Source organism: Leopardus geoffroyi, chromosome B3 (genome assembly GCF_018350155.1).
Source record: "Leopardus geoffroyi isolate Oge1 chromosome B3, O.geoffroyi_Oge1_pat1.0, whole genome shotgun sequence".
Lineage (NCBI taxonomy): Eukaryota > Metazoa > Chordata > Mammalia > Carnivora > Felidae > Leopardus > Leopardus geoffroyi.
Window position 1 is genome coordinate 87,118,550 of NC_059337.1, and position 24,653 is coordinate 87,143,202.

At 37.0% G+C, this 24,653-nt stretch overlaps 1 protein-coding gene across 3 annotated transcripts in view; it reads left to right on the forward strand.

The window, feature by feature from the left end:
• The window catches only part of TTC6 (tetratricopeptide repeat domain 6), a 208,137-nt gene that overhangs the window by 175,120 nt on the left and 8,364 nt on the right, over positions 1-24,653 (forward strand). For 2 of the 3 annotated variants that reach the window (XM_045450746.1, XM_045450748.1), the window contains 6 exons: positions 1,223-1,336; positions 4,693-4,812; positions 10,400-10,473; positions 19,951-20,161; positions 22,944-23,096; positions 24,213-24,383. In XM_045450746.1, coding sequence (XP_045306702.1) covers positions 1,223-1,336; positions 4,693-4,812; positions 10,400-10,473; positions 19,951-20,161; positions 22,944-23,096; positions 24,213-24,383 — 843 coding nt within the window. The remainder of the gene's footprint in view (positions 1-1,222; positions 1,337-4,692; positions 4,813-10,399; positions 10,474-19,950; positions 20,162-22,943; positions 23,097-24,212; positions 24,384-24,653) is intronic. The other variant, XM_045450747.1, reaches the window with a different exon arrangement.

The following is a 24,653-nucleotide window of genomic DNA, read 5'->3' on the forward strand; positions in this document are numbered from 1 at the left end:
ATGACTTGCTTCCTTTCTTTCTCTGTGAGAGGAGAATTGCCAAGGTATAAATGACAGAACTGCATAAGACACTTTATATTTTTTCACAAAATAGTGATATTTATTTTTGACATTTGTATTTTGAATAGCACTTATTATTTATCTGATTAAGAAAATAGTGTATATTTATTATAGAATTTGGAAAGTACACAGGGGAATAAAGGGAAAGATTAAAATCACCTACTATCCCCACCATCGAATGAAAATTCCAGAGGGCATTTTGGTGTATTTACATTTAGTCTTTTTTCCCCTGGGGGGGAAAATATAAATATATATATATATATATATATATATATATATATATATATATATATATGCTACCTATAAATTTATTGTGCCTTGCTTGTCACAATACTTGAGGGTACCATTTTTAACAACTGAATAATATTCTACCATATTTTATTCTTAATCACTTTATTGTTGGACATTTGGATTGTTTTAAATATTTTACTATTTTACTATATTACTATCTTCATACTGTTACACTGAAAACAAAGTCATTGCTTGAGTTTATGATTGATTCTTAAGTGGAAATTACTGGATCAAAGGGTGTGAGCACTACCATTGATATCTGATACTTCATGGAATACATTGTTTCTCCCTACTTTTCTTTTCTGACCTTTCTTTGTAACTATTTCATATGAAATACTTTGCAAATAATGCCTGAAAGCAAAGGTAAGACCTTGTATTACATGTTAATTCCATGAAAATTACTATCTATAGAAATGAGTGATCTAAGGTATCAGGAAAGCATCAAAGAGGAAGTGAAGGAGAACATGGGTAGGTAACATGGCGATTATGTGATCTAACAGTAAGAGTGACAGAAGCAAGCTCTGATGAATATTTGCTGGATGAATATGGCTTATTTCTCTTTTACTAATAAGAAGTATAATTTTCTTTTTGCTTTATAGCAATATTGGAAATAAAACAATCATCTAAGTTAAAGTTGTTTGTATATTGAATTTTATTTGAAGGTAGGAGAAACATTATTATAATAATTCCTATCAAAAGATCTTCTTAATTAACTCTATGAAAAATTAGGTTACTTGTCTTAATTTCAAATGATACGCAGGATGGTTGAATGAGTGTTCAAAAATTCTGATAGAATCAAGAACTTATTTTACAACTAAATTTCATTCCATTACCATTAACCCTTGTTATCTAATTATTTTTTTCTTTGTAGACTTATAAGCTAGCAATTACAGATTTAACTACAGCTATCAACATGGACAAAAACAGTTACATAGCATTTTATAACAGAGCCTTATGTTATACCAAGATAAGTGAGCTTCGAATGGTAAGATGACCATTTTAGTAAACAGCATGTTAATGCATTTGTAAACACATTTAAAGTATGTGTAAAACATGTTCTTCTTATTTATGTTATAATTTTGAAAAATAATTCCTATGGAAATACACACACACACACACACACACACTTACACACTTGAGAAACCAAAGAACCATTTCAAGGAATATTTAGTGTTTTTGTTGGTCCTCACCAAATATTTTTATACCAATCTCTGCAATGTCAAATGAAAATGACTTTTACAATGCTTATATAAGCATTTGAAGGCATTTATAAATTAAAATATATTGCATAATTCTCACTTGAGTAAATGTTTCTACTGATACACTGCTTGCAGAATTTTTAAGCAGTGATCACTAGCAATATTGTTGCTTTAAAATCTCAACATTAGCCAGAACAGTTTGTCAGGGTGTTTTTTGGTTTTTGTTTGTTTTTTTTGGGGGGGTTTTTTTGTACACTGTTCAGACGATGGGCACAGCAGGGAGTATTGAATGATGGTTTCCAAGCCTGGGACCAGTGACCAGTATTGCCTGTGTATTTATTATGAAGCTGTAACTAAAGGCTACAGTAACCATTTTTCTCAATTTGTCATGATCCACCTTCCACCAGTGCAAGGCCTCTTTTATATTTTCTAATCTTCCCCATCTCTTTCCTACTCTTGTAGGTTTGGTCCTTTTCCAGTCGAGATTCCTCACTGGCCAGCTGGTCTCTGGCTGTTAGTGGTCTGTCCCATCCTCTTGCTTCCCTTTCTCTGTTGCCTGCTTGTCTTCCTTTTTTTCTCTCTACTTCCATAGCCAGTGAAACATTCCTTTAAAAAACTACATCACATTCCTGCTGTTCTGTGTGGATACACTCTCCAATCTCCTTGAAATTTGGGCAGTTAAATCTGTTTAAAGCATTTGGAGATTTAGAAATTTATTTGCTATGGAAGGGAAAAAGTTGAGAACCATTTTTTCTACCTAAGGACTGTAGAATTCCTGGTAACCAGTCTGTCAGGTTTCCTCCAGAAATGTTGACAAATGAATAACTAATTTTTAACAAAGGAGTTGTTAAGATTCTAAGAGCTAATTAAAGGATCATTTATCAGAGAAACCTGCATAGCAGGTGTCTTTGACAACTCCCTCCCCACCCCCATTCCTGCCTTTTCTGGGTAATTCTGAAGCCACAAACAATGGACTGGGTAGGGGCAGGGAACTCCCATTTTTGTTATCTCTGATATATAACAAAGTCAGTGTTCTATGAATGGGAAAAATGTGAAACTACCTAGAGACCTAACTAGAATAATAACATATTGGTTATGTTAGAGCTGCTCTGTACCCAACATATTTCATCCCATTGAGTCATTTTACAGAGGAGGAAATGAAAGTAGGGAGAAGTTAGAAACACAACCCAGCGAGAGTAGAGACCTGCATTGGTATTCACAGGTTTGTTTGCTTCTGGTTAACAGTCTTTAGGTGGCTTTGTAAAACCATCTGACATCGAGCATGTGGACCGGATGTCATTTAACAGTGTCACCTCCTCTCTTTTTGTCTACCTCCCTGTTTCTCAGGGAGAAACAGTGATTCCTGCCATCACTAGACTGAGGAAACCCAAGTATCTTTCTGTAGAAAATGTACTTAGGCTTTCTTCCAAGATATACTTTCATAAAAACTAACAAAAGGTGAATTCTGCTTTCTACCACCATGTATTAATATAAGTAACAGTTACCACTTACTTAGGGCTTATTGGGTGACAAACACAGGGCTAAATCCATTACCAACATAAAGTCAAATATTTTTAAGTGGACTTTTACAACAACAATATGATAAATTACCTCCCAGTTTTGCAGACGAAGAAACTGAGGCTTAGTGTTAACCAATTTTCCCAAGACTGAAAAGCTAAGTAAAAATAGCAGAGGCACGATCCAAATCCTGCTCATTGACCTTCATGAAATCTCATTTCCCAGTTTCTGTTTCCTCTTGTGTCACATATTCAGTTGCTTAGTGGATCTCTAAGGCATCTTACAGATTTTACATTCTGTTATTCTGTGAAAGGAAAATTGCTAACGTTCTAGTTTTGTTTTTGTTTTATAAGTATTACGAATTATTTTTACAGCCCTGGCATAGGCCCACTGATAATTATGTCACAATGAACATATAGGACCTTTAATTGTGCAGTTCTTTTAGACACTTGAGTGCCTAGTAATGAAACACTAGAGAAGGACCAATGAGCAAATAGCAAAATAATATTATTTGCATTTTCAGTTAGTATGTGCTACAAGTGTGTAAGTTTTGGCCCTTTTCTGATGAAACCATATGGCCTTTTTGGACAAAATATTCAGCAGGAAAATGAGTTAAAAGATTTAGTTCCAACCCAAATTTGCCATATTCCTGGTACCTGGCATAGAGTAGATGACCAGTAAAAACATACTTAGTCAGTGAATAATATAATTTAAAAAGATTAAAGTAATGGAGAAAGGTCCTATGAGTTGATCATTCTTAGTTTAGAATAATGTCTTACAGGGGCGCCTGGGTGGCGCAGTCGGTTAAGCGTCCGACTTCAGCCAGGTCACGATCTCGCGGTCCGTGAGTTCGAGCCCCGCGTCAGGCTCTGGGCTGATGGCTCAGAGCCTGGAGCCTGTTTCCGATTCTGTGTCTCCCTCTCTCTCTGCCCCTCCCCCGTTCATGCTCTGTCTCTCTCTGTCCCAAAAATAAATAAACGTTGAAAAAAAAAATTAAAAAAAAAAAAAAAAAAAAAGAATAATGTCTTACAGAACACAAATATGCTTATCAAAGTGCTTATCGAAAGAGTGCTTATTTGTTGTGTACTCAAATCTATTTACATTGATTCATGATTTATTCAACAAAAATTTATCTGATTTCTATTATGTACAGGCACTGAACTAGTTACTGGCTTTACAATGGTGAGCAAAATAGATAAGCTCTACCTCCATAAAACTTAGGTTTCAGTGAGGAAAACAATAAAACACTAAAAATAAATTAAAATTTAAAAGGTAGCAAGTGCTCTGCTTTCATGTCAATAGTCATTTGGTGAAACTACTGAGGTGAGGGAGGGTGTTGCATGCCCCCCCACCAAACCATACACAATAAAAATGCTTAGAAGCGTTTCACAGATAACATGTGAAAAGCGAGCAGAGTGTGGACCATTTATTAAAGCATAGCAGTATCTATAACACTTAGTTAAGGGGACCCTTTAAATCTAAATGACTATTTTTGGCCATAAATGTACGTCATATTAAAGAACTGATGTGAGGTCCTAGTTTGGGCATAAACACATTCGTTCGTAGCCAGTGTAGTGAGACTCTAGAGTTGAATCCAGGTTGTAAGTGGTTATTTTATTTTTAGGCATTAACAGATTATGGCATTGTGCTGCTTCTCGATGCTGGAGAAACTGTGATGTTAAACACCTTCATTAACCGTGGACTCATCTATGTAGAGTTAGAGCAGTATACTTTCGCATTGGAGGTAAACCTTGTTTCCTTGCAAAAATGAACCTACTTGATATTGCATGTTCTGTTCTGAAAACCAGTGAACAAGTTTCTTTTGGTATCAAATGGCAATATTAATGAGCAATAACAACTTTAGCAAGAATTGTATTGAAGTACTTTGAATGAATAAGAGAATCTTTGCCAAGACATCGTGTATGTTTACTTTGCTTTGATTACAGGGAAACATCTAATATGTAAAAAAAAAAAAAAATGGTTCTGATTTGATGAAGTATCAAAACACTCACCTCCCCCCAGGGAATATTTTGGCTACACACAAAACTCAATTATTTGGCAAATAGAATGATTTACGTATTGATTTATTGTGCTGCTCAGTGATAATTCTTTCTCATTCACAATTTTCCTCATTCCCCATTGACAACATATCAAAATAAATCTGTTTGTTTTGTTTAGGGCAGAAAATAGGTGCTCAAAATAGGCTACTGGGAATAGACTTTTTAGTGGAAACAGGCACTCAGAATTGCAATGGAAGATAGCATCTGTAGTGTATCGGAAGAAAAACGGGTGGGTTAAAATGTATTTTAATAGTTAATTATTGGGGCACCAGGGTGGCTCAGTTGGTTAAGCCTCCGACTTCGGCTCAGGTCATGATCTCGCAGTTCATGAGTTCCAGCCCTGCGTCGAGCTCTGTGCTGACAGCTCAGAGCTTGCTTCAGGTTCTCTGTCTCCCTCCCTCTCCGCCCCTCCCCTGCTTGTGCTCTGTCTCGCTCTCTGTCTCTCTCTGTCTCTCCCTCTCAAAAATAAACATTAAAAAATTAAAAAAATAATTATTAGTTATAATTAAACAAAATCCACCATTATCATTTTTATCTTATTTGTATTTTCTGTTTTAAATTAATTTTGGAATTGACATGAGGCAAAAATTAAATAGCAATTTGAGGGTTGTAGTTAAATAGTGGCAGTTTTGCTTTTGTGTGTCTGAAGAACCACAACAGAATAATATGGAGTGGAGTGGTCCCTAATTTTTTAACCTCCAGACATGGCTTATATTATTTTCCTATGCCTGGGAGCCATCTTTTAAGATTCTGCCCCCCTCCCCCCCAGAATTACTTATTGTTAAGGAAGTGCCTGAGAAAACCTTATTCTAGGCAATTTATACTGTGATGAAATGCAATTTCAAGATTTGAACTCCTTCAGGTTTTGGTTTTGAGATACACCATTCAGAATTCTCTCAGGTAGGTAGAGCTCCATAACTTCTTTGGAGTAGGCAAGTAAGCTCTGGAACTCTGGGCACCAGTGTTGGGGTGGAACAAGTGAGGACAGTAGGGGTTGGGAGCAAAATACCTCAGCTGCTGGAGAATTTAATATAGGACCCGTGTTATCTAACAAGTACATATTTATTAGTACTTAATAAAATCTTTCAACTAAGAAGTACTGGGGCAAGATTTGAGCTCCGATCTTTCTTGATTCCAAATCCTATGTTCTCTCTGAAAAAGCAGGGTACTGGCATTGGCATTGAAGCCTTGGGAATCAGGAAGACCAGAGTTCCAGTTCTTGAGGACCTCATGGTCTCAGGGGAATCATTCTGGACCCTTCTCTTTCTTAACCCCACATCTAACTCATGAGCAAGTCCAATCAGCTGTACTGTCGAAGCGTATTTTGAATTCATCACTTCTCATTTTTGCCACTGCTGTCCTCCTAATTCAGGCCTTTGCCATCTCTTCCCTGGACTCCTGTAGTAGCTTCTTAATTGCCTTTCTGCTTTTGCTCTTGTTCCTCTACATGCTGTTCTTCACACAGCAGCCAGAGAGACCTCTTAAAAACATAAAGAAGATCAAGTTATTCCTTTGTTCAAAACCTTCCAATGGCTTCCCATCACATTGAGCATAAAATATGAATCCTTGACTATGGCCAGCCAAGACCATGGTCTGACTGTTGCCCATTGATCTGCCTTCATGGTCAAATGCTCTTCTTTTCTTCACGCAAGTCACTCCACTCTGGCCTTTTGCTTTTGCTTGGAAATGGCAGGCTCCCTTCCTGCCTCAGAGCCCTCACACAAGCTATTCCCTAAGCAAGCACGGAACACTCTTCCCACTGATCTGTCTGTGGTGCCTGTCTTGCTTTCATTTCAGTTTCTGCCCAAATGTGGCCTCCTTAGCAAAAAAGACCATAGATTAATTAAAATCCAATGTTTAAAAACTTAAAATAAATCAAAATAAGTCTAGAAAGGGAAAACAAAGGGACAGAAAACAGAGAAAACCAGCAGAAAACAAATAATAAAATCGTAGACCTGAATCTAATCATATCAGATGTTACATTAAAATGGAAATGGGCAAAATGTGCCGATTAAAATAATGAGAATATCAGATTGGAATTTTTAAAAAGCCCCAACTATATTCTGGCTATAAGAAATATACTTTAAATGATATAAATAGGTAAAAGTCTAGGAAAAAAGCATGCCCTGCAACCACTAATTAAAAGTAAAAACAAGAAAAAAAAGAGGTTTTTTTCATGTAAAGTAAAAAAATTAATTTAAAAACTAAATTAAAAAATGCAAGTTGAAAAAAACCCAGTGAAAGTATATGACTTTTAATATTAAGACGGCTAAATAAAACAAGCAAGAGAAACAGTCTTAAAACTGCCCAGGGAAAATTTTTTAGTGGGAGTAATTGATTAATAGTGAGGTTAAGTAGGATGAGTACTGAAAACTTATTAGTTAATTGAAAGTTGTATGACCTTCATAAGAACACGTTGACCAGGAAGTAGAATGCAGCATTTAGACTGGCATTGTTTAGGAAGTTAATAGTTAAGCTGGTTGGATTAAGAACATTTGTTTATCCCTTTGTCCTCTTGAAAACCTACCAGGAAGACAGTAAAGGAATAAAAAATATATAATTCCACAAAGTTCAAGATAGTGGAAAAGAGTTGTTCATGGCACCCCAAACTGCTACTCAAGATTTTAATACCTCAAACTTAAAAATAAATGAGTAGCTAAGGTTCCTACACTTGAGTGAAGTAAAACAGAGACTGAAACCAACAAATGCATGGCCATAGGTATATGGGATGGTGGCAGGAGGTGTGAGGTGCATGGAGCGATGGTGTAAGATAGCTAAGTATTATCCTATGGTGGAAGTTAAACCTGATAGGATACTCGTGTTATTTAGAAATTGGAAGGTAAATAGCAAAACAAGAAACAGGAAGTTGTAAAAAGAATTGCCTCTGGGGAGTGGGAATCAAGTAAGGAGAGGGGGAACAGGAGGTCACTGTAAGCTTTCTAGTTTTATTAGACCCTATACACTGTATACACGGGTTGCTTTGATAAGAATAAAAATAAACAACAAATGTTTTTAGAGGCAGTTTACTAATTACAAAATAAAATTGGCCTTATTTTTTTCTTAATTTTTTTAATGTTTATTATATATATTTAAGAGAGAGAGACAGAGAACGAGCAGAGTAAGGCAGAGAGAGAGGGAGACACAGAATCTGAAGCAGGCTTCAGGCTCTGAGCTGTCAGTACAGAGCCCAACACGGGGCTCGACCTCACGAACAATGAGATCATGACCTGAGCTGAAGTTGGACACTCAACCAACTAAGCCACACAGGCACCCCTAAAATTGGCCTTATTAAACAACAAGTAGAAGTTGAGGGAATGTGGAGACATGGCAGCCATTGGTGTTGACCATGCTTTCAAGGAGATGTTCTTTCGAGGACAAGAACTAGAATGACAGGGCATGTGTAGTTTGCTAGTGGGAGGATTGAGGGAAGGCACGTTAGGGTGGGGCAGTGAGACAAGGATTAAAGGTACAGAAAACAGCAGGACTATGATGGAGCAGGTATCCAGAAGAGACAGGAACGAATGAGGTCCCAGACCACCCTCTGACACAGAAAGCAAGACAGTGTGGGTGAAGGTCTTTACAAATAAACTCAAATCAGTGGAGGGAATGAGAGTTGGGACTTTGCTTTGTGTAAAAATGACTTGGTGTGGTTTGTTATTTATGATCTCCATATTAAAGAAAAGATTAATGCAGATGAGAAAAATAATAAAAATGCTGATAGCTTTATTTTGAGTAATGCTAACAGTCATCATTTATGTCTATTGCTGATCATTAATGTCTAATTACCATATAGTGTAATAATGGTTATATACATAAAGTCAGGTTGACATTTATAAATTTTATCTGATTACAAACGGAAATTGGTATTCTCAACCTTTTAGGTTTATGATCACTCCCCACAACTCCTCAAATTAATAGGAACATTTAAACAAATCTCACACTTACAAATTTGCCTCTATTTTAGCCAAATGATCCTTCTAGAGGAGTTAGCTACCAGCATATTTGATTAGATTATATTTGATTAGACAATGACTTTCTTATTTTCTCCCAAATATTTCCATTTGGTATCAAAATTTACTTCAGGAATCTAAGTGGGGAATCCACATTCACGGGTTGGTCTCGGTAACTAATACCTTCCTCCCCCAGTAGGATCGCAGAATGCTCATTTGACCCCACTACTCCATCTTTCACCCCAGTATTTGCAGAAAACTCATTCTATCCCCAAAAGACAGCCAGCTTCCTCCCTCTGGCATAGCCCTGGAAGGTTTGTGGAAGAAAGATAGGAAGGAGATAGAAAAGGGGGAACAGAGAAGGACAGGGAGACGATCTGTTAAGCTTAGCCCATCTCTGGCACCTACTAGAGGACAACGTTAGGGCCACAGCATCAGATTTAGCACTTTTAATTCTCTTAACAACCTCTTCCCTAGGGTCATTCAGGTCTATCCTAGCTGACTTCTCTAACTTGAAATCGTGGGGTTAGAGTTTACATTGCTCCCTCTCAGGAGGCTTCTAGGATTCCTGCACAAAATGATACACTCCTTCCCAGAAGTGTGGATTCCAAAGGTAGGAGTAGCCTTAGCTAATCCACATGAAAGGCTCAGTTATACGCTTTAACTGGGCCTGAGTATCTGCTTGTCTTATAGACATGTATTGCCAAAGCTTGTCTCCAAGTGAATTTCTCTATCTAGATGAGGATGTTTCTGGTGTTGTGCACTCAGAAAACAAAAACAAAAACAAAAAACAATTAAAAGAAAGCAAATGAAATATCTCTTTACACACATCAGGGCAAAACCACAAGGAGAGTGGAGACTAGTAGCGTAAGATTCCGAGTGAGTTTTCAGTTATGGGTTTCCCCGCTCCATCGATTCTCACTAGCTGTGATACTAAAAGGAAAAAAAAAAGTTTTAGGAAGATGTATATATTTTTTTTTTTAATTTTTTTTCAACATTTATTTATTTTTGGGACAGAGAGAGACAGAGCATGAACGGGGGAGGGGCAGAGAGAGAGGGAGACACAGAATCGGAAACAGGCTCCAGGCTCTGAGCCATCAGCCCAGAGCCTGACGCGGGGCTCGAACTCACGGACCGCGAGATCGTGACCTGGCTGAAGTCGGACGCTTAACCGACTGCGCCACCCAGGTGCCCCAAGAAGATGTATATTTTTAATGCTTGTGTTAAGTATGTTCATGGTAGAATCAAAATTAGAAGGAAGTTTAAGAAAGCACAGAAGATCATGTTGCAAAATTAACAAAGCCCTGTAAAACTGTTTCAGGATTTTAAACAAGCTGCGCTGATAAGCAAGACTAATGTGAGCCTTTGTCAAGCCACTGCCATGTGCCATCACAGGTACGGAGTGCAATGTATGTTGACATGAAAGCAGGTAGGACCAACACATTTATAGTAATGATAGAAGAATAGAAGAAACAGAGGAAAATGTTGTGGAAGTAACAGAGTACAAAAATGGGGAGAGACAGGAAGCCTCCCTATAAAGTAGTGGGGGGCACACCTGAATGTGTCATTAGCACTCTTCTACCTTCCAATAAGTGATTTAGCCAAGTCTGCAAGAAAATACCTGTATCATGGCATTGCGGTACCCACCTGCTACACCCCAGGACAGGACCTTGGTAATATACTGAATAAAATCATGCATAGCTTGAAATAGCTAAAAATAAAATCAAATTAATTAATTTTGTTCATAAAATGGAACTAGCTTTTAATTAATTTTTTTTTTTCAACGTTTATTTATTTTTGGGACAGAGAGAGACAGAGCATGAACGGGGGAGGGGCAGAGAGAGAGGGAGACACAGAATCGGAAACAGGCTCCAGGCTCTGAGCCATCAGCCCAGAGCCCGACGCGGGGCTCGAACTCACGGACCGCGAGATCGTGACCTGGCTGAAGTCGGACGCTTAACCGACTGCGCCACCCAGGCGCCCCTGGAACTAGCTTTTAAAAAGCATGTTTCTCTTGGCAGGCCAGAAAGAATTGGCACGAGATTTTCAGTGTGCTAGACAGAAAACATATGCAGCCGAGAATCCTTTATCCAGCAAGTCTGTCATTTAGAATAGAAGGAGAGATAAAGGTCTTCCCAAACAAACAAAAACTGAAGGAATTTGTCACCACTAAACCAGCCCTACAAGAGATCCTAAGGGGGACCCTGTGAGACAAAATACCAGAGACATCACTACAAGCATAAAACATACAGACATCACAATGACTCTAAACCCGTATCTTTCTATAATAACACTGAATGTAAATGGATTAAATGCGCCAACCAAAAGACATAGGGTATCAGAATGGATAAAAAAACAAGACCCATCTATTTGCTGTCTACAAGAGACTCATTTTAGACCTGAGGACACCTTTAGATTGAGAGTGAGGGGATGGAGAACTATTTATCATGCTACTAGAAGCCAAAAGAAAGCTGGGGTAGCCATACTTATATCAGACAAACTAGACTTTAAATTAAAGGCTGTAACAAGAGATGAAGAAGGACATTATATAATAGTTACAGGGTCTATCCATCAGGAAGAGCTAACAATTATAAATGTCTATGCGCCGAATACCGGAGCCCCCAAATATATAAAACAACTACTCATAAACATAAGCAACCTTATTGATAAGAATGTGGTAATTGCAGGGGACTTTAACACCCCACTTACAGAAATGGATAGATCATCTAGACACACGATCAATAAAGAAACAAGGGCCCTGAATGAGACATTGGATCAGATGGACTTGACAGATATATTTAGAACTCTGCATCCCAAAGCAACAGAATATACGTTCTTCTCGAGTGCACATGGAACATTCTCCAAGATAGATCATATACTGGGTCACAAAACAGCCCTCCATAAGTTTACCAGAATTGAAATTATACCATGCATACTTTCAGACCACAATGCTATGAAGCTTGAAATCAACCACAGAAAAAAGTCTGGAAAACCTCCAAAAGCGTGGAGGTTAAAGAACACCCCACTAACGAATGAGTGGGTCAACCAGGCAATTAGAGAAGAAATTAAAAAATATATGGAAACAAACGAAAATGAAAATACAACAATCCAAACGCTTTGGGACACAGCGAAGGCAGTCCTGAGAGGAAAATACATTGTAATCCAGGCCTATCTCAAGAAACAAGAAAAATCCCAAATACAAAATCTAACAGCACACCTAAAGGAACTAGAAGCAGAACAGCAAAGGCAGCCTAAACCCAGCAGAAGAAGAGAAATAATAAAGATCAGAGCAGAAATAAACAATATAGAGTCTAAAAAAACTGTAGAGCAGATCAACGAAACCAAGAGTTGGTTTTTTGAAAAAATAAACAAACTTGACAAACCTCTAGCCAGGCTTCTCAAAAAGAAAAGGGAGATGACCCAAATAGATAAAATCATGAATGAAAATGGAATTATTACAACCAATCCCTCAGAGATACAAACAATTATCAGGGAATACTATGAAAAATTATATGCCAACAAATTGGACAACCTGGAAGAAATGGACAAATTCCTGAACACCCACACTCTTCCAAAACTCAATCAGGAGGAAATAGAAAGCTTGAACAGACCCATAACCAGCGAAGAAATTGAATCGGTTATCAAAAATCTCCCAACAAATAAGAGTCCAGGACCAGATGGCTTCCCAGGGGAGTTCTACCAGACGTTTAAAGCAGAGATAATACCTATCCTTCTCAAGCTATTCCAAGAAATAGAAAGGGAAGGAAAACTTCCAGACTCATTCTATGAAGCCAGCATTACTTTGATTCCTAAACCAGACAGAGACCCAGTAAAAAAAGAGAACTACCGGCCAATATCCCTGATGAATATGGATGCAAAAATTCTCAATAAGATACTAGCAAATCGAATTCAACGGCATATAAAAAGAATTATTCACCATGATCAAGTGGGATTCATTCCTGGGATGCAGGGCTGGTTCAACATTCGCAAATCAATCAACGTGATACATCACATTAACAAAAAAAAAGAGAAGAACCATATGATCCTGTCAATCGATGCAGAAAAGGCCTTTGACAAAATCCAGCACCCTTTCTTAATAAAAACCCTTGAGAAAGTCGGCATAGAAGGAACATACTTAAAGATCATAAAAGCCATTTATGAAAAGCCCACAGCTAACATCATCCTCAACGGGGAAAAACTGAGAGCTTTCTCCCTGAGATCAGGAACACGACAGGGATGCCCACTCTCACCGCTGTTGTTTAACATAGTGCTGGAAGTGCTAGCATCAGCAATCAGACAACAAAAGGAAATCAAAGGCATCAAAATTGGCAAAGATGAAGTCAAGCTTTCGCTTTTTGCAGATGACATGATATTATACATGGAAAATCCAATAGACTCCACCAAAAGTCTGCTAGAATTGATACATGAATTCAGCAAAGTCGCAGGATACAAAATCAATGTACAGAAATCAGTTGCATTCTTATACACTAACAATGAAGCAACAGAAAGACAAATAAAGAAACTGATCCCATTCACAATTGCACCAAGAAGCATAAAATACCTAGGAATAAATCTAACCAAAGATGTAAAGGATCTGTATGCTGAAAACTATAGAAAGCTTATGAAGGAAATTGAAGAAGATTTAAAGAAATGGAAAGACATTCCCTGCTCATGGATTGGAAAAATAAATATTGTCAAAATGTCAATACTGCCCAAAGCTATCTACACATTCAATGCAATCCCAATCAAAATTGCACCAGCATTCTTCTCGAAACTAGGACAAGCAATCCTAAAATTCATATGGAACCACAAAAGGCCCCGAATAGCCAAAGAAATTTTGAAGAAGAAGACCAAAGCAGGAGGCATCACAATCCCAGACTTTAGCCTCTACTACAAAGCTGTCATCATCAAGACAGCATGGTATTGGCACAAAAACAGACACATAGACCAATGGAATAGAATAGAAACCCCAGAAATAGACCCACAAACGTATGGCCAACTCATCTTTGACAAAGCAGGAAAGAACATCCAATGGAAAAAAGACAGCCTCTTTAACAAATGGTGCTGGGAGAACTGGACAGGAACATGCAGAAGGTTGAAACTAGACCACTTTCTCACACCATTCACAAAAATAAACTCAAAATGGATAAAGGACCTGAATGTGAGACAGGAAACCATCAAAACCTTAGAGGAGAAAGCAGGAAAAGACCTCTCTGACCTCAGCCATAGCAATCTCTTACTCGACACATCCCCAAAGGCAAGGGAATTAAAAGCAAAAGTGAATTACTGGGACCTTATGAAGATAAAAAGCTTCTGCACAGCAAAGGAAACAACCAACAAAACTAAAAGGCAACCAACGGAATGGGAAAAGATATTTGCAAATGACATATCGGACAAAGGGCTAGTATCCAGAATCTATAAAGAGCTCACCAAACTCCACACCCGAAAAACAAATAACCCAGTGAAGAAATGGGCAGAAAACATGAATAGACACTTCTCTAAAGAAGACATCCAGATGGCCAACAGGCACATGAAAAGATGTTCAGCATCGCTCCTTATCAGGGAAATACAAATCAAAACCACACTCAGGTATCACCTCACGCCAGTCAGAGTGGCCAAAATGAACAAATCAGGAGACTCTAGATGCTGGCGAGGATGTGGAGAAACGGGAACCCTCTTGCACTGTTGGTGGGAATGCAAATTGGTGCAGCCGCTCTGGAAAGCAGTGTGGAGGTTCCTCAGAAAATTAAAAATAGACCTACCCTATGACCCAGCAATAGCACTGCTAGGAATTTATCCAAGGGATACGGGAGTACTGATGCATAGGGGCACTTGTACCCCAATGTTCATAGCAGCACTCTCAACAATAGCCAAATTATGGAAAGAGCCTAAATGTCCATCAACTGATGAATGGATAAAGAAATTGTGGTTTATATATACAATGGAATACTACGTGGCAATGAGAAAAAATGAAATATGGCCTTTTGTAGCAACGTGGATGGAACTGGAGAGTGTGATGCTTAGTGAAATAAGCCATACAGAGAAAGACAGATATCATATGTTTTCACTCTTATGTGGATCCTGAGAAACTTATCAGAAACCCATGGGGGAGGGGAAGGGAAAAAAAAAAAAAGAGAGATTAGAGTGGGAGGAGCCAAAGCATAAGAGACTCTTAAAAACTGAGAACAAACTGAGGGTTGATGGGGGGTGGGAGGGAGGGGAGGGTGGGTGATGGGTATTGAGGAGGGCACCTTTTGGGATGAGCACTGGGTGTTGTATGGAAACCAATTGGACAATAAATTTCATATATTATAAAAAATAAAAAATAAAAAAAAAATAAAAAGCATGTTTCTTGGAAGAGAGGGTGATTTCAAAAAGTAATACATTTTCAAGAGTATTTTGCATTTAGAAAACATAGTTCTAAATCTAAAACCAATTACAATAATACCAGTAAATATCCACAAAATACAATAAAATCTGCAAAAAAAAAAACCCATATTACTAAAACATTGTTACCTGTTTCTGGGGATATTATAAAAATAAGTAAGTTATAGAAGGGGAGAAAAGAGCAGTTACATAGGCTAAAATACAGATGGTGATCAGTTAATAACTTAGATAGTATTGGGGGTACCTGGGTGGCTTAATCAGTTAAGTGTCTGACTTCGGCTCAGGTCATGATCTCACGGTTTGTGAGTTTGAGACCAAATCGGGCTCTGTGCTAACAGCTCAGAGCCTGGAGCCTGTTTCAGATTCTGTGTTTCCCTCTCTCTCTGCCCCTACCCCACTCACGCTCTGTTTTTCTCTCTCTAAAAAATAAATAAACACTGAAAAAAAACTTAGATAGTATTAGAGTAGATATATTTTGTTAACTATAGTGTTTCTACATATACATTTAGCATCTAAAATTAATTTCTGGTCATTTTGCTTTTAAAAGCATAGAGGTTCACACATGAAGATTTTAATGTGGAATAAAATGTATTTGAGTAAGTAATAGTTTACAGCATTATTTTTCATGAAACAATAGCAATTAATTGGAAGGGAAATTAGGATATTCATAAATTATGTAGACTAAGCTCTGTAAATATCCAATTTAGAGAATAGAATACAGTTTGAATTATTTAGGAAATCAACATTCTGTTTTTCCCTTTAGGACATAGGTAGTACAGCTACATTTCCCTGTGAGAATAAGACTTTTTTTTTTTAACAAACATAGTAATCTAATAACTGGTACTTGTGAAAGGCATCACTGAGTTAAAAAGCATTTATTTTTCTATAGACAGCAAAACATAGTCACACCACTGTCTGTGTTAATCCAGCAACCTTTGCATAACCCATCTCTTTAGGTAATTGTCATTCTTAAAGAGAGATGGACTAATGATGACTGATGTGTTTGTTTTGGTGGGTGAGTGCAGACCAAAAATGTCTGAGGTCATTGTATTTTCTTAAAATTCAAAAAAAAAGACTCCAAAATTTTTCCTAACCTCATTCCTATGTTTAGCAACTATTAGAGACAGTAAAGTTCTCTCTCTGTCAGTTCCCGATCTCTTTTATGAAATGTAATCACTGAGTCTATATGGCAGAGCCTCCTTAAGCTGATACTGCTTTGCAATTCCAAATAACCCAACTTTCATCAGCCGACTGGAATCTCTATTGTCCTTTAATAAAAGTAGAATTTAAATCAACAGTAAAGCCCTGATAACTCAACAGTCCCAATTCCATGTGGTTTCAGTTTTACTGAATTTGGCAATAAGGAATGTTTAGTGATTGGTTGTATTTATTTCAGGAAACATATTTTTGCTTTTCAAGGTATGCCATAACATACTTTTACCACAGCAGCATGGTTTCTAAGTATTGAGATTCATTATTGATGTCTTCTAGCGGGGAAAGTAAAAGTTTTTTTTCATTTGGAAAATTCAAAAAAAAGAAAAAGGAATAAATCTTTAAATTTTAGGACTTTGATCTTTGAACTCATGGGGTTGCAGACTTTTGAAGTATGCCTTTGTATATCTCTGGCTCTCACTCTTGTCGTTGCTAGGAGACAACATTCCTTAGGCTGAATATCCTACTTGTTGTCCAATTTGGTCACTAAGAGTGTTATGGTAGAGTTAATTTTTAGATCTCTTTGAGAAAGCCACCTTCAGATTAAAAAAAAAATGGCACAGAGAGAAAGCCTGATTTACTCAGAATTATATATCCTATCCACTTTTTACTCTGGCACATTTATTTTCCTATTCTTACATTTGCATAAAATGTTTTCGAATCCTGGACTCTGCAAACCACATTCTTTAGTTTTGGGAGGTATTTATGATTTATTTGTACAACTCAGTAGCGCACATCTGGTCACGTATGTGATTAATTTGAAAATGCAGTGGACCTTTGTGTCTGTGGCCTCACCTGCACACTCAGCACATGGTCCATAGTTATGGACATTGTAATGAAAATCATGCATCTTCCCCAGCGATCCCGTTATTTTTAAATTTATAAAAGCACATTTTATTTTAGAAAAACTAATTTAATATACTTTTATATATATTTGTAATTGATGCTTAACAATTTATGTCTTGATTAATATGTATCCTGATATAACATAGATACTCTACCAGTTGTTTACTATTGTTTCCCAATTGTTTAACTACATGTGATTATTTAACAAGAGCTTCAATCTAGGATATTGTGTGATATTCACATCTTCAGAAAAATGAAATTGCTATGTCTATAGTGGTATCTGTGTCATTTCTTTTTCTGTTTTTACAGGGGTGCTGGAAGTCTCTGGTTTTGGCACTGTCCACCTCCTCTGGACTTAATTTTTAGTCATTGTCAGCTTTGAAGAACTTGCGAGGTGTCTTTCAAAGTTCCTTTCCAGCTTTAAGCTTTAATAATTATTTACTTAGCCTGAATAGACTAGGTGCTCATTAAACTTTAGGGCTGATAACTAGATAGGTATAGAAAAATAGCTTTGATTTATTGCCTCATTTTTTCTTTTAAAATTTGTTAGTTTAGGGACACCTGGGTAGCTCAGTTAGTTAGGCATCTGACTTTTGATTTCTGTTCAGGTATGCTGTCACAGTTTGTGGGTTCAAGCCCAAAGTTCCAACACTTTGTAATAGAACTCAGGTTCAGTTTTCTACAGACCATAGTATCCAACTCCAATAGCTATTTATTTTTACGGTTGCTTTCTATTTATGGTATGAAATATTAATTTTCTACTTATGGGATTGAAATTAAGTTGTCTTTTAAAATAAATCGAGTTAAGGGGTGCCTGGGTGGCTCAGTCGGTTAAGCGTCTGACTTTGGCTCAGGTCATGATCTCACAGTTTGTGAGTTTGAGTGAGTTTGTGAGTTTGTAAGTCAGGCTCTGTGCTGACAGCTCGGAGCCTACAGCCTGCTTCACGTTCTGTCTTCCTCTCTCTCTGCCCCTACCCCACTCATGCTGTCTCTCTCTCTCTCTCAAAAATAAACATTAAAAAAAAAAATAAATTGAGTTAAGTAAAAAACAGTGATTTGGCCTAAAGAAAAATGTTCAGTAAATGATAGCGTAGGTAGAACATAGGGCAGCTGTCACAAAGGAGGGGCTGAAGTTTGGGGAACACTATAAAGAGATATTCCTGAGTAATATCTAGGAGATGACAGTCTCTAGAATAGTTTCCCTGGGCTCCATGTATTTTATGAAGGAAAAATTAGTAAAGTAGTGGTGCATCTTGTTAAATTTTGAGACTGTTTTGAGAAGTAATGAAGAAGAGGCTGGGAGAAAGATGGCCATCTTTATTGAGGGTTTCTTTGCTCAGTGGTTTTCACACGTGCTCATTTGCTCTTCAGAACAATTTTGAAAAATTAATATTAATTTACACATTCAGGTTTAGGTCTGAGCTTTCTTCTGACTACACTGTTGAGATATCAGATCTTGTGCACCAACAGCAGGTAGATTTAAAGCAAAGAATGTGAGCAGAGATGACCACATGAAAAAGCGTGACGTTTGAGGTTATGGTTTACCCAAGTCTGAATCCTAGATATTGTACACTGTTGAACGTCACTATGCTATTTACTGCACACAGACTTTTCTGAGCCATTTTCTTTTCATCTACAAAATGTAGAAAATTATAACTAGCTTAAGAATTGTTGGAGGGATTAAGTGAAATAGCATAGGTAAAGCAATTAGCACAGTACGTGGTATGTAAGAAGTTACTCAGTGTTAGCTCCCTCATTCTAGAGACTGAATATAATTATTAGATATGCATATATGATGGAAAAGTGACTATATCTGCCCACGAACAAATATTTGATTATTTTACTAGCTCTCATCCTACCACAAGAGAATAATTAGGGACGAGAGATAGAGTTATCATCTATTCACATGTGTTCACATTTTTTTTCTTTTCACTTTTTTTTTCTTTTCTCCTTTCCTGGTGTCATAAAGAAAGCATTTCCCTTTATAGAAGATCTGATATAGGCCTGCCATGTGATAAAAATTTGGTTCCTTTCATTGTATAAGGAAATGTGAAATACATAAATACATTTATTTTAATCTGATTTAAATAGTGTATTTTCATCATTAATAGTGTATGTTTTTCTGTACTGGCCACTGATAGCTGTTAAAAACAAGTTCGGGAATGCCATTCATACTTGTATAGTTCTGAAAAAAGAACTTTAGAATATCATCCCAACATATTCTGCCTTTTTCCTTTCACCAAAATCTTCAAAGACCCTGTCAGTCTTCCTTAGGTCATATGAACTCATGTACTCACTTCCTATGATGGATAATAAAAATGAAAGATTTTTTTATAAGGGTCAATGCAAATCTTCATGGGTAAATTATATACAGAAAAGCACTTAGAAAATTCATCATAAGGCATCAATATTTTCATTTATTTTCAGAAATAAGGAGTTTGAAGAAGCTGTTGATTTCTTCACCTGGGCTCTTAAAATTGATCCATGTTTTCTGGATGCTTATGTTGGACGGGGAAATTCTTACATGGAATACGGCCATGATGAAGCTACCAAACAAGCACAGAAGGACTTTCTTAAAGTGTTGCGCATTAATCCAACATACATAAAAGCCAGAATTAGTTTAGGCTATAATTTACAGGTAGTATTCTATAATAACATATTAGTTCATAAAAATTCCTTTTGGAAAAAGGAGAAGAATATATTTAGCCCTTTACGGGTGATTAGAATACATGTTATTTCCTTGGTTATGTACATTTTACCTTTCCCTTAAGGTTAGAGCAGCAGTGAGAAGCGAGGGTTTATTAGTCACACGGAGGCTGCCTGGGGACCACACCCAGGGGCCTGGTGCATAGTGAGGTGATGCCCCTTCAAACCTGAGATTCCTTAACACCTGTGCCCTGCCTTACCTTACCCCCACACTTACATCTTTTGAAATTTGCCTGATGGGTTTCACATGTAACAAACCTGGCTAACATTTGTTTCACTAACCTGTATTGGACCCCAGAGCTATTGTCCTGTTGAATTAATAAAAAGCTAATGGGTGAGAATAAGCAATGGGTGAGAGTTTTGAAGTGGACTTTAGCCATACAATGGGTCAGATAAACACTGTACAGGGATTCAGGTCATCTTCCAAATGGCAGTGAGTGAGAACTTACTGGGCAGGCAAGAGACTAGGTGTTTGTCCTTTCAGCAAGATGGGAAAGTATTACTCTCTGTGTCACTACACAGGTCTCTGAGTGGTTTCTGGAACACACTGACCTGACCCATGCACTCACGAACCTATTTGCACTAATAAAATATGTAGCGATATCCTTGGAATAAAGTGCTAAGTGTGCTTTATATTCCATGAAGAGGAACTGAGTAATTAAAATTTTCTTCTCTTTTTTAAAATCTTTTTTCAATATTCAAAATTTTAGATAATGGACAACAAATATGTTCAAAATATTGTAATTTGCAGAAATTCTTATTAATAATCTGCAATTACAGTTGATTTTTTTAAATTTGAAAATAAATGAGTTTGGCTGATCTAATAATATTAATAACATTGGAGTTGATTGTTAGGATTGGCAGCTATAGTGAAGTGTGCCCAAGAACTTATAATAAGGGAAATAAGATGGCCCTCTGAGACTTAAACATAAAATTAGCCATTGTTGGATCACAGTAGAAATTTGCAAAGTCAGTTTGAAGAGACAGGATGACTTCCAAAGCTGCTAGAGCTGATTGCAATCCAATGAAATGTGTTAACATTGTCATGCATCGCATTCAAAAGGCATTTTACTGAGCACCTAATATAGGATAAGAATTGCTCTAGGCCTAGTGATATGCAGTAAACCAAATATACTTGGTTCTTCTTTTAGAGTTTACTGCCTACTAGAGAGATGAGTATCAAGCAATCATGTGAATAATTATTTAATTATACTTATGATAAGTGCAACAAAGGAAAAAGATGTGTTTTAGGGCAACTTATAACAAGTGAACTTAGATTTGTTGAAGAGGTAAGGGAGGGCTTTTTGAGAAATTAACAATTAAAGGGAGTGTGAAAGACTAGTAATCAATCAGAGTTAAGAATTGGGGCTAAGACACAGTGAACAACCCATTAGAAAGTCTTGTGAAAAAACAGGGCCCAAGTGGATGGAATGTTACGGGAAGAAGAGAGTGTTGTAGGACAAGGCTAGAGAATTGGAAAATGACTGGAGGTGAAGCCTTTCAGGCCAGTTAAAAATGCTAATATAATTAACCAAAGCAGTGACATCAGAGTTTTATGAAGATCTCACTTTGTATATATCAACCTGAAAGAAGATTGAGAAACATCAGTATGAGGAAGGATTGAGTCAGGAAAGGAAGGACTTAGAAGAGTTACAGAGGTTCATCCAATTTCTGCTCAGGGGAAAGAGTAACCATTTGTTCAACAAAGATTTCTCTACTGTGTGCCTAGCACTAGCGATATAGAAGTTAGCCAAAACAGATGTCAGAAACAGATGACAGATATCCTGTTGTGAGGCTGTCTGCAGCTTAATATTCTTATTCTTGTTTCTCAAATGAATTTGTCATGACAGTGTTGATTTTCACATAATTTGTGCAGAGGCAGAAGATTTGCTGGTTAAACAGTGTATAGTTAAAATATTAGTTTTATGTAAGAGTCACTGGGCTCAGTTTGGTGTATGTGGGGCAGCTTCTGGCAAGGTGGATTTTTAACCTATGAGAATAAAGGACAGACTCTGGACCTCCATGAATTTATGAGCTCACTGCCTTACGGTGATGAGGTATTTAGTTGCTAGCTGGTCTTCCCTTGGAAATACTTGGACATCTTTCAGTTAACAGCACCCCTCTCCTAACCTTTGTTCTTATTTTCCAGTTGGTGCTAAGGTTTGTATGAACAGATACTTGGTAGATTTGAATGCATTTTTCCATGAAATATGTATAGTGATTCTAAAATTCTAGATGCTGGTAAAATCTGTCAAAATAGGTTTTACGCTATTGGTTTATTCTCAACACATTTATTTTGTTATTTTCATTATGTATATGTTATGTATAGCTGGAGATTCAATGCCAAGGAAAAAATACAATCCCTACCTGTGTGTGTATGGAGCTCAAGTAAACCTCATGGTGGTGATTGTCAGAAGCATTAGTGTTCTCCAAAATTGGCATAAGAGATGACTCTGACAAGTAGATTTATTTTAATTAATTAAAATGTTAGTATAAATACTCAGAGGTAATTTAGTCAATTGAGTGCACTCAGTACAATCTACTTCTTTTTTTTTTTTTTTAATATCTTGGATTTAGCACAATATAAATTGGCCCTTACTGAAGGCTTTAACTGATTAAGTTAGAACCATAAACATTTGTCACATTATAGACAATTTCTAACTTGTCATGTTATAGACAATTTCTAACTTCATGTAAATGAAACCTTATTTTAGGCCCAAGGAAAATTCCAGAAAGCTTGGAATCACTTTACCGTTGCCATAGAAGTTGATCCAAAATGCTACTTAGCCTATGAAGGAAGAGCTGTGGTCTCCCTTCAGATGGGTGATAATTTTGCTGCAATGCAAGACATTAATGCTGCCATAAAGGTAAAAATGCACTTAGATTATATTATCATTGGCATAAATTAGCACCATTAATAAATAGGGTTATGTAACTTCTTGGTTACTTTTTAAAGTAACTTATAGGGAAAATGATATTTGTATGTTTTCTTTTTCCAGAAGAATCCTAAAGAGTTATCATGGTTTGTCAATTTTATAATGTAAATAACATTTAAAATCCAAAATACAAACTCATGACAAATGTTGACTCTTGTCAGTAAATGCAATTTATAGTTTCATGGGACATAAATATTAGTTCGTAATAAAAAAAATGCAAAAAATAAAATAATGTTCTGGGTTCAAAGGAACTAAAGAAAGAACAATATAAATTCCAAAATCCTTCTGTAGTGAAATGGCAAATAAAAATCTTAGGTTTTGTATACAGTGACAGAAAAATCTTTCTCTCTTCTTCTGGAGTTTGGATTCTGTTTCTGTAGAAATGGGCAGATTTTGTAATCTTTGAGATGAGAAAAAGGAAAGAACTGAAAGATAATTGCTGCTACCTAGGACAAATAAACATATTAACTATTTAATTTCTTCTCCAGCTTAACAGAGCTAAACAGATAACCTCCCCCCCCCCCCCCCCCCCCCCCCCCCCCGCCCACTACCACTGTGTCTATCTTTTGGAAAGGAACTGAGTAAAGCGCTAAGATTATTTGTTTTATTGCAACCAAATCAACAAGGGTTGACTTTTTTTTTTTTTTAATTTTTTTTTTCAACATTTATTCATTTTTGGGACAGAGAGAGACAGAGCATGAACGGGGGAGGGGCAGAGAGAGGGAGACACAGAATCGGAAACAGGCTCCAGGCTCTGAGCCATCAGCCCAGAGCCTGACGCGGGGCTCGAACTCACGGACCGCGAGATCGTGACCTGGCTGAAGTCGGACGCTTAACCGACTGCGCCACCCAGGCGCCCCAACAAGGGTTGACTTTGAATCAACTTCATACCCTGTTGTTTCTCAAAATATTTGCTCTAATGGGTTTCACCTGCACTATAAAATTACTAGTTTCCCACAAGTAGATTTCATAACATTCATTTTTAGACTTGAATTTGGAGATAAACACTATTCCCAGATGCTAAATACTCATACTATTATATTGCAGATCAATACTACAGCAGAATTCTTAACAAATCGTGGTGTGATTCACGAGTTTATGGGTCAACAACAGAATGCAATGAAAGACTATCAAGCAGCAATTTCCCTAAATCCTACGTATTCACTGGCTTACTTCAATGCAGGAAATATCTATTTTCACCACAGGCAGTTTTCCCAGGTAACGAGTTTTCCTTAATATTGCCTTTTAGACACTAAATGCTTTCTTTGTTATATATAGTTTCAAAATGCAATCCTTACATAACAGGCTAATCATTCATTAGCTCTTTTTTTTTAAGTTCTCTTTCATAAGAATGTTTGTAATTATTTGTTAAATGTTTACATCTCTATGGGTTTATTCTTGTCATTATCATCAACCATTTGATACTTGTCCAGTAAACATTGTTCTGGACTTCCCCAAGCACGGGCCATTGCCTGGCTATCCATTGTT